The sequence below is a fragment of the Hylobates moloch genome, unplaced genomic scaffold, assembly GCF_009828535.3.
Source record: "Hylobates moloch isolate HMO894 unplaced genomic scaffold, HMol_V3 SCAFFOLD_13, whole genome shotgun sequence".
Taxonomy (NCBI): Eukaryota; Metazoa; Chordata; class Mammalia; order Primates; family Hylobatidae; genus Hylobates; species Hylobates moloch.
Window position 1 is genome coordinate 68140175 of NW_026652288.1, and position 11336 is coordinate 68151510.

Sequence of the window (11336 nt, forward strand, 5' to 3'; positions counted from 1 at the left end):
ATAGGATAGTAGCTGAATGCATAGACTTCAGTGACAAATAGCCTACATTTAAATCCCAGTATCTACTGTGTGACTATGGGTGAATTACTTAACCTCCCTGTACCTTAGTTTCATCACTTATAAAATGGGAATACAATGGCCAAATATCATCATGCATATTTTAAGGGTGAAAAGAGATAATCCTTTTTACATGTACACAGTGCTTGAGTATACAGGAAGGCCTATTATTATTGCTATTGTTATATTTACTATTATGGTTAGCTATATATATTATTTGCATTTCCAACTAAATTGTAAATCTCTTGAAGTCAGGTTCTTACACTGTTACTTAAATATAAGGGCATAAGAAGGGCAGCCTTTTTATGAGTCCAAGACTGCCATTAAAAGTAATGGCAGGCCGGGCGTGGTGGCTCACGCATGCCTGTAATCCCAGGACTTTGGGAGGCTGAGGTGGGCGGATCACAAGGTCAGGAGATCGAGACCATCCTGGCTAACAAGGTGAAACCCCGTCTCTACTGAAAATACAAAAAAATTAGTCGGGCGTGGTGGTGGGTGCCTGTAGTCCCAGCTGCTGGGGAGGCTGAGGCAGAAGAATGGCATGAACCCAGGAGGCGGAGCTTGCAGCGAGCTGAGATTGCGCCACTGCACTCCAGCCTGGGCGACAGAGTGAGACTCCGTCTCAAAAAAAAAAAAATTAACATGGAATAAATAGGCATGTCACTCAAATATGTAAGAATTTTTTATCATATCTTTAAGCCATCTATAATTGGTGTTCAAATGTGAATAATGACTGAGTCTTAGATTTTTTTCTTCATTAATAATAGTTGAATGTTTTACAAACAGAAAGTTATAGTAATTACTGAATATATGTAACTTATTCCCACAAGGCAAAATTTTGATTTAAAGCATAACTGAAACATATGTGTGTAGTTAAATATGTTGAATGCAAAAGCAATGCTTCCAAAATTTATTTATTTACTTATTTATTTTTTTGAGATGGAGTCTCACTCTGTCACCCAGGCTGGAGTGCAGTGGCACGATCTGGGTTCACTGCAAGCTCCGCCTCCCAGGTTCACGCCATTCTCCTGCCTCAGCCTCCCCAGTAGCTGGGACTACAGGCGCCCACCACCACGCCTGGCTAATTTTTTGTATTTTTAGTAGAGACAGGGTTTCACTGTGTTAGCCAGGATGGTCTCCATCTCCTGACCTCGTGATCTGCCCACCTCAGCCTCCTAAAGTGCTGGGATTACAGGCGTGAGCCACCACGCCCGGCCCAAAATTTATTTTTTAACAGCATTTTTTAAAAAGTCTGTGGTGCACTTAAAACAACTATCCCCCAATTCCTAGTGTCAGTTTTCTGAAAGTACTTAATGGTATCTGGACTAAGTGTACATGTCAAAACACTAACATTATGAGTTAATGCATTTGCAACAGATTTCTGAGTGAAGTTACATATCGCCTAGGTTGCAAATAAAAAATGCAAGGGAGTGAGGACTTAAGACCTATTGAGTACCCCTGGAACTCTTAATAGTTTTGCTTCCTTTTCTCTCTTAATAGACGATCATCCCACCTAGTACCATACTAATCAAACAATACACAAATGTTTCATGTTAAGGCTCAGAATCATAGACTCATATAATTAGGAGATTGGAAGGAAACACAAAAAGTAAGACTTTTCAAGACAACCTCATTCACACTCTTTACTTGAATTATTTACTCTAGTTTTATTATTAATTTTTATGCTGTTCAGTTGACTACAATTCAAAACCCAGTGTATTCATACCGTGTGCTAAGATATGCTCCTTCCTCTATGTGTTCCTCTGAAAAACCATCTGGATCTTGGGGGGGGGGTATTTTCCTTTGTGGTATCAAAGCCAGGAGCTCATGGTTTTCCTTTATTTTTCAAGGGAACACTATCATGTAGCATCTGGGACCAGAAAAAATCTTGATGGTATATATTTTACAGATATTTTCTTTCTGAACTTTTTTTCCTCTAAGAGAAAAGCTTTTGTTAATGTGTCATGTAAAAATACATTAATTAGTAACTTGTCAAGAAGTGCTACATTCCATTCCTGTGCGGGTCCATTTATATATGTTCCTGAACAGCTAATATTTCATTTAGTTTCCAATTAAACTTGCTCAAATACATTTTTGAAGTGCATTGCTTAAAATTTACATTCAAGGCAAGAAAACGAGTTTGTCAGTAAATGTAGTAATTAAGGAAGTCCCAAGTCTGTATTTTTAAGATACTAGAGGTAATTGTAACTAATCACTTTAACTTAAAGAAATAGAATTGGAAATACCTCCTCTCCCCCCTCCCCCCTACCCCCCACCAAAACCATACCTTATTCACTTTGGAATTATAACCGTCTTTTACATCTATCCATATAAATGTATTGCATTTGGTATTCAAGTTGTGTCTGGAATTGGTGGGTTCTTGGTCTCACTGACTTCAAGAATGAAGCCGCGGACCCTCGCGGTGACTGTTACAGTTCTAAAGGCGGCGTGTCCGGAGTTTGTTCCTTCTGATGTTCGGATGTGTTCGGAGTTTCTTCCTTTTGGTGGGTTCGTGGTCTCGCTGGCTCAGGAGTCAAGCTGCAGACCTTCTCAGTGAGAGTTACAGCTCTTAAGGCGGCGCGTCTGGAGTTGTTCGTTCCTCCCAGTGGGCTCGTGGTCTCGCTGGCTTCAGGAGTGAAGCTGCAGACCTTCTCGGTGAGTGTTACAGCTCACAAAAGCAGTGTGGACCCAAAGAGTGAGCCGTAGCAAGAGTTGTTGCAAAGAGCGAAAGAACAAAGCTTCCACAGAGTGGAAAGGGATCGGAGCGGCTTGCTGCTGCTGGCTCCCGCAGGCTGCTTTTATTCTCTTATCTGGCCCCACCCACGTCCTGCTGATTGGTAGAGCCGAGTGGTCTGTTTTGACAGGGCGCTGATTGGTGCGTTTACCATCCCTGAGCTAGATATCAAAGTTCTCCACGTACCCATCAGATCAGTTAGATACAGAGTATGGACACAAAGGTTCTCCAAGGCCTCACCAGAGCAGCCAGACACAGAGTGTCGATTGGTGGGTGCATCCACAAACCTCGAGCTAGACACAGGGTGCTGATTGGTGTGTTTACAATCCCTGAGCTAGACATAAAGGTTCTCCACATCTTCATCAGACTCAGGAGCCCAGCTGGCTTCCCCCAGTGGATCCTGCACTGGGGCTGCAGGTTGAGTTGCCTGCCAGTCCCGCGCTGTGCGCTCGCACTCCTCAGCCCTTGGGTGGTTGATGGGACTGGGCGCTGTGGAGCAGGGGGTGGCGCTGGTCGGGGAGGCTCGGGCCGCACAGGAGCCCATGGAAGGGGTGGGGGGCTCAGGCATGGCGGGCTGCAGGTCCCGAGCCCTGCCCGGCGGGAAGGCAGCTAAGGTCCGGTGAGAAATCCAGCGCAGTGCCGGTGGGTTGGCACTGCTGGGGGACCCAGTACACCCTCCGCAGCTGCTGGCCTGGTGCTAAGCCTCTCATTGCCCGGGGCCGGCAGGGCCCGCCGGCTGCTCTGGGGGGGCGCCAAGCCCACGCCCACCCGGAACTCCAGCTGGCCCACAAGCGCCGCGCGCAGCCCGGGTTCCCGCTCACGCCTCTCCCTCCGCACCTCCCTGCAAGCTGAGGGAGCCGGCTCCCGCCTTGGCCAGCCCACAAAGGGGCTCCCACAGTGCAGCGGTGGGCTGAAGGGCTCTTCAAGTGCCACCAAAGTGGGAGCCCACGGAGAGGAGGCGCCGAGAGCAAGTGAGGGCGTGAGGACTGCCAGCACACTGTCACCTCTCAAAATTACTTTCAAAGGGATAAATTTCGAATTTTTTTTCATTGTAGCTTCTGTTTTTTAAATGTACTGAACAGAAGGATTTGGGGAGCTTTTCTTGTCTGATAGGTGTTAAGTATCTATGCCGTCATATTTGTGCCGAAGCAATGTGCAATATGGACTAGTAATATTTTTACAAGACTATTTTGGAAATTCTCACGTTGATGTTACTAATGACGTGGGTTTATTAGCATTTGGGTAATTAAGAAAAAACTGTACTAGAATTAAAAAAAAAAAAGATAAGGGCAAAACAGACTTCTCCACCCCTCTTCCAACCCTCATTCCTTTGGAGGCTCGCGCCCTCTTGGAATAGCAGGTTCCTGCATGTGCCAGAAATCCGGTCCCGGCAAAGCTAGGTGCTCTGCAATGCCAGGAGTTCCCAGCTAGGGACTCCTGGCTGCTTGGAGCTTGAAAACACCTGACGTGGTTCTCGAGAGCCCTAGAGGCTTCTGCCACGGACTGGTCTGCTCTGGGGTTGTAGGCAGAAGGCTCTAAGCGGTCGGAAGGGTTTCCTGTGTGTCAGCAACTTCACTTTGCCGAGATAGCTGGCGGAAGAGGGAAGGAGCGCTCGCGGGCCAATCGCCTGCCAGCAGCCACCTTTGAGCGCACCCCTCGCCCTCGCCGCCGACTCCGGTAGCAGCGTGCCAGCAGAGGCTGAACACACTCGGCCACGGCGGAGACCTGCTCCCCAGAAGACGCCTCCTGCTTCCCACTGCGCCCTAGAGGACGCGGGCTGGCTGCTGGGCGAGCTCGGCGGAGGCACGCCCCTCGCCTCCCTGCGGAGTGCCGACTCGCCCGGGTGCCCAAACTCCGCCCACCCTCACAGGAGCTCAGCTCTCCCGCCTAACCCCGGCACTCTGGACAGAGCCGGGCTTGGGGAAGGGGCTCCCGAACTGCGCGGACGCCGAACGGGACGCGCTCCAGAAGCGCACGAGTCCGCGGCCACGCGCGCTCCGATGGCCGCCAGGAGCTGAGCTCAGGGTGGGCGGAGGAAGCGGTTAGACGCCCCGAAGCTGAGCTGCGCGTTTCTAAGGTAGGGAGGAGGAAGATGCCCCCAATGAAGTTGATCTTTGAGCCAAGGATGCTGGGGAGCACCCTCCCCATGCTAGAGCCCTGCAGAGCGAGTTTCGCTTGATCTCGCTGCGCCTCTGGCGCGCTCTGCAGCGCGGACCCGCGGCCCCTCGGGAAAGCGCAGTCGGAAAGTTATCCGCGGCGGTTCCCTGCGCGCCCTGTTGTGTAAGCTCGGCGTTGCGAGCGGACGGAGAAGTTGCTGGCCTGCGGGATAGCCCAGTTCGGTGGCGGCCCGGGGCGGATTTCATGGCCCGCGGCGAACGCGGGGCCAGAGCCGGCGTGGGCGAGCCCCTGCGCGCCCCCCCCCGCGGGGATCCAGCTCGCCCGCTCCCTTCCGCTCGCTGGCTTTTCCGATGCTTGCTGCGCCCCTGGCCGCCGCTGCCCTCTCGCCGCCTCCTACCCCTCGGAGCCGCCGCCTAAGTCGAGGAGGAGAGAATGACCGAGGTGCTGTGGCCGGCTGTCCCCAACGGGACGGACGCTGCCTTCCTGGCGGGTCCGGGTTCGTCCTGGGGGAACAGCACGGTCGCCTCCACAGCCGCCGTCTCTGCGTCGTTCAAATGCGCCTTGACCAAGACGGGCTTCCAGTTTTACTACCTGCCGGCTGTCTACATCTTGGTATTCATCATCGGCTTCCTGGGCAACAGCGTGGCCATCTGGATGTTCGTCTTCCACATGAAGCCCTGGAGCGGCATCTCCGTGTACATGTTCAACTTGGCTCTGGCCGACTTCTTGTACGTGCTGACTCTGCCAGCCCTGATCTTCTACTACTTCAATAAAACAGACTGGATCTTCGGGGATGCCATGTGTAAACTGCAGAGGTTCATCTTTCATGTGAACCTCTATGGCAGCATCTTGTTTCTGACATGCATCAGTGCCCACCGGTACAGCGGTGTGGTGTACCCCCTCAAGTCCCTGGGCCGGCTGAAAAAGAAGAACGCCGTCTATATCAGCGTGCTGGTGTGGCTCATTGTGGTGGTGGCGATCTCCCCCATCCTCTTCTACTCAGGTACCGGGGTCCGCAAAAACAAAACCATCACCTGTTATGACACCACCTCAGACGAGTACCTGCGAAGTTACTTCATCTACAGCATGTGCACGACTGTGGCCATGTTCTGTGTCCCCTTGGTGCTGATTTTGGGCTGTTATGGATTAATTGTGAGAGCTTTGATTTACAAAGATCTGGACAACTCTCCTCTGAGGAGAAAATCGATTTACCTGGTGATCATTGTACTGACTGTTTTTGCTGTGTCTTACATCCCTTTCCATGTGATGAAAACGATGAACTTGAGGGCCCGGCTTGATTTTCAGACCCCAGCAATGTGTGCTTTCAATGACAGGGTTTATGCCACTTATCAGGTGACAAGAGGTCTAGCAAGTCTCAACAGTTGTGTGGACCCCATTCTCTATTTCTTGGCGGGAGATACTTTCAGAAGGAGACTCTCCCGAGCCACAAGGAAAGCTTCTAGAAGAAGTGAGGCAAATTTGCAATCCAAGAGTGAAGACATGACCCTCAATATTTTACCGGAGTTCAAGCAGAATGGAGATACAAGCCTGTGAAGGCACAAGAATCTCCAAACACCTGTCTGTTGTAATATGGTAGGATGCTTAACAGAATCAAGTACTTTTCCCCTCTTTAACTTTCTAGTTTAGAAAAAAATCAAGAAAATAGTGAGTTAAAAAAATAATAGAAGTAGAAATGCCCACATCCACACTTAGCTTGTTTGGGTTTGCTTTCAAAGTCTCTCTTCCTTCTGACTAGAAGTATGTATAATAAAACAATACTACCTAGTTAAACATTCATTTTCTCTTTTGCCTTTAAAATTTGCAAGCTTTTCTGTTTAAAGTGTGTGTGCACATGAGTACTGGGGTTGTTTTCGATATTAGTAATTTCTCTAAGAAAACTAGACCCCTGCAACTTGAGTTTGTGGTTTATCTAGCCTTTATTGTTTTTTTTTTTAAATCCACAGTAGGAATAAAACAAAAACCTACATTCTCAGAAATATCTAGCATGGTATAACAAAACACTAAACTCATCAGTTCATCTGGCATCAGATCAATGGATCTCTGAGCCGGGTGTTTTTTTCAGTGTCTTATAAGCATAGATGATAGTTGACTGAGTTTCTTTAGGGCATTGAATAGACAAGTAAAGCTAATGAATTTAAAAGCCTGAAAAGTGATTGTTTTCCAGTTATTTCTGGAAAAGGTCTCATTATATATTGGGTGCTCAATGTTCGATGGGGAAAGCCTGCATATATCATCATACTGGTAAAATGCATTCAAAATAATTAAAGTGCATGTATTTTCCTTGTAAACACCATGAGCTCTCTTAGACATCTTGTGATAAAGAGCATTTACTTGCCCCACTGCTGTGCAATGCCTTAGGACTTTCTTTGTGTTCCAGGGCAAGTGTTCACTCACATCTGTAAAAACAATTTTAAGAATCACAAATAAATTACAGACCAAAGTTTGAGTAAAGTCAAATAACTGTTAGTAAGTTGAAGGATATTGGACAGGAGGACAGTATTTCAGAAAAGGAGAGGTTGACAGTCATCCACAAGGCATAGCCTCCAAGTATACTCTCAAATGTATGAAGCAACTCGGGTGGGCAGAAGACATTTTAGAATGAGGGCTTTAGTTTAAATTAAAATCATGGTGGAGAAGACTCTTGCTTCCTCCAAGTGTTTGAAAACACAAAATGGTATATGAAAAGAAGAAATAGAATTTGTATAGGTTGCATTGATAGAATGGGAAGCTATCATCTTTGGATAAACCTTACATCTCAATATTTAAAGAAAAAACATATATATGGAGAGGGAAACATAGAGAATTAAAGTACCTAGATACCATAGCACTGAAAAGTAAAGTACTAATCAAACTACTAATAGAAGACTATTGGTCAGTGTTTTCTATTTAATATTTGTTTTCTGCCAGGCGTTAATGAAAAATTTGTAAAATCTCCAACAGTGTTAATAATTTTTAATGAATATTGAATTGCTGCATGTCTAGTCCTTGAAATGGTCAAATTCTATATAATGAGAATAATAAGGTGAGATAATGCAATTGACAATCCCAAACAAATCCAGTGTCAAAGGAATTTTTAGTTTTGGAAGCTATTCCTCATAAAGCCAACATCAGAGTTTGCAACTGACGGTGGCATAACTTGTTTGAAAGCGCTTTACAAGTAGAGCAACATGGGGCTGTGTGTTAAGGAAAGAAAGAACCTTAGTGCCCTGTGGAACATAATGACAGGAAATTCAGGTCTTGATTTCAGTTCTTGCAATGCCTATGTAGATTGAGGATTTGTGAGACCTTCAAAGTAGCTTCACTTTACCCAATCTCTGGCCACTAAGATCAATGAAAAAAGCTGTATTTAACCTTCCTAAGCAGTGATTCTTTTTACGTGTTCAGTTTTAATGCATAGGATTATAGAAACCAAATCGAGAAGAAACCTACCACACCTCCTCATTTTGAGGAAAGAGAGGGTTAGTAAAGTTCTCACTTCATCAGGCTCAAATAACATCCGTTTTAGATTCCTACAAGACAAAATCTAAAATATGTCATTACTTTATTGACCTTGTTAAACAAGATCAATATCATTAAACTGACCAAGATGGAAATTACAGGACTTGTACCAAACTTGAACTTGTAGCCTAATGATACACATTTTTATAATATTTCTTCACCATTTAGTTTCCTTTCTTTTAGGTCTCAGGATGCTCAGCTTAATTTAGAGTATGTGTTAAGTACATCGTTTCAGCGTCCAGAGAATTTTGTGAGTGTGGATCCAGTGAGGAGGTGAACAGTGACTAGAAATGCTTGTTTACTACTTGGCATGTTTTTTCCAAAGTGTTTCTTTTTTAGCTTCATACATCACATATGGACATTGATGCCACATAATAACAAGAATGATCTTGCCAACTCCTTCCAGGCCAAAAGAAGCCTCTGGGAAGATGTGTCAACAGTGAAAACGTACAGAGGGTCAGGATGAAGCAGTAATCTCTATTGGCTGAAAAACTGGTCAGGTCATACGATGATTGAAGTATGTTAATAGTAAGGGCAGAAACGTGTTGGCATTTGGATAAAAAAACTGCTAACATTATAGAACTTATTACCTAACAAAATTTCACACCACAAAAAATATTTTAATGGCAAATTCAAGGTGTTTTATTGCTTACAAATAAGCATCTTTGACTCTTTGAACATCAGTTTGTGTTTACATTGAAATGACAGAAAGACAAACTAAGAAGAAATATAGCATGCAAGTCAGAATTCAGAGTTAAAACCATGATGTTGCCGCTCAGCCAGCTATGTGACTGTTGACCCTTTCAAGAACACACATGGATTAAAAAGTTGGATGACATCCATTGTTGGGGCCTTGGGGGATATGGTAAAGCGTGAAAACTAAACAGCCAGGAGACTATGAAATCTGCTACTGTATTTTCCAGGACTTAATTCCACTCCTTGGCTAAAAAAATCTTGTAAGTTTCACAGATTATGATGTGGACCTGTCACCTGTAAATTGTCTCAATCTACTCAGACAAGACACTAAACTGTCTTTGGATATATAGATGTCAGTGCTTATAGCAGCTGGAATTTGGCTAGTGACAATGTTTAAAGATGTAATACTAGTTAGTATCTATTGAAGCTTAAACTTTGCTGGTCAAGTTGTAGCTATTGTAATAGTATTTATTGAAGAAGCTCACAGTCCTTCAGTTGTACAGACTGAAAAACTTTCATGAAAGATCCAACATACTAATGTAAATTATATTTATTACAATGTATAATATTAATGTGTCAAACTGGTGTATTTTACAAAATATATGATACATACATAAATAAGAGTTTTATATTACAGTGCTTTTCAAATATCAGTATCTTGGAATATTTAAGTCTTCACATTTTTTGGTCTAAAATATGAAAATGTTTCATGATACAAGTGATTAATTTTCCCTAGTAGTGCTTTTGCATGTTTGCCTTTTTATTTAAGTTTTTTTCTGTATAGACACAATTTGGTGTCAGACTATCATAAGATTGATAGTGAATATAAAATATCTTAGTCAAATGGGGTCTGTATTGTCTACATTTTATATATTAAATAAAAGTTTTTTTGTCTTTTCAGGAGGTTTAGAGTATTGTCACTAAATATGGTCAAAGCTTCCCTTTCCAAATGCAAAAGTCTTGTCTTACATTTAAAGTTGATCTGTCATGTTTTAGCAGTCAAGTGGGATGGGCATTATATAAACATTACAATGTAAGGAAAATCTTTAAGGAGATGGGGAGAGAAAAAGGCAGCTGGTATAATCAGTTACTGCTGCTTAGTTCTCCTTAATTTTTTGTGTTGCTTCTTCTTAAGGTGAGAAAGCATAATCTTAATTGTTTTGAGATGGAATTTTAAAGTAACACACTACCAGCGAGTTCAACACTGCTATTGATTTTAATCTGTTTTTTTTGTTCAGTTGATAAATTCCAAGTTTTATAGTGATAATTGTATATTATTTGGCTGCTGAATTCTGTTACAATTTTTTTATTCTGTTGTACATTGTATTATACACATCACAAATTAATATGAAGGTGAATATATGTTACATATCAAAATTTGTGAATTTGAATTATAGTATGTTTTAGTGCTTTTGCAAAAAAGTTTATTTTTATATTATCTGTGATTTTAATATAGACGATTGAACTAGATTTCTTTTTGAGTGATAGTGCCATTGAATGAGCAGTATGGAAACAGTGTTACTTGATATTTTGAGCTTTCTCAGGTTTATCTAAATCAGTGGTAGCTTAACAAAACCCAGACTAATTGTGTGTAATTGTATTTTTAATAAAAGGAAAGTACATTTCCTATAATAGCATAGTACTGTTTGCATGTAAGAGTATGCAAAACGTGTGTGTGTGTGTGTGTGTGTGTGTATGTGTCTTAGTGTGTGTAAGGCATGGCAGCCAACTTTGTATCTGCTATTTTTAGTACCAGCAGAGCTTCATAATTGTGGTCACTAGAACTGTACTTACCATGGACAATTAAAACTGAAAAAGACTCAATAAAACTATGAAACATGGTTTGATGGCTTCTATGTTATTACAGTGTTAATACTCGCAAATTTTGCCAAACTTTAACAAATAATGTACAGACTGAGAAGTACTGTAAAATGCATCGAACTAATTCAGTTGTTTTTTAAGGTGAAGACTGGCTCTAAAAACTACAGTGTTAAAGGTAGAATCTTGGTGCAAGATAGGTAAATTATCAATATTTGATATTTAATTGCCAATAGGAATGTGAGCTAATTTCTTATTGTAAAATACTTCATGCTACCTTAATGTGTGCTTCTCATACTAGTGTTGTGTTTAAAATGTTGGCTGTAATTTTTTCTCATCTAATTGTTAATCGGGGTAACCATGCTAATAATTATTTGTGGATTCTATTTATTAG

The 11336-nt window shown here is 43.1% G+C and overlaps 1 protein-coding gene across 1 annotated transcript; it reads left to right on the top strand.

Moving 5' to 3' along the window:
- Positions 1-4689: 4689 nt before the first annotated feature.
- On the top strand, positions 4690-10966 carry P2RY1 (purinergic receptor P2Y1). Its single transcript, XM_032173894.2, has one exon. It carries the CDS (start codon positions 5342-5344, stop codon positions 6461-6463), a length of 1122 nt encoding a protein of 373 aa, XP_032029785.1. The 5' UTR covers positions 4690-5341; the 3' UTR covers positions 6464-10966.
- The last annotated feature ends 370 nt before the right edge of the window (positions 10967-11336 follow it).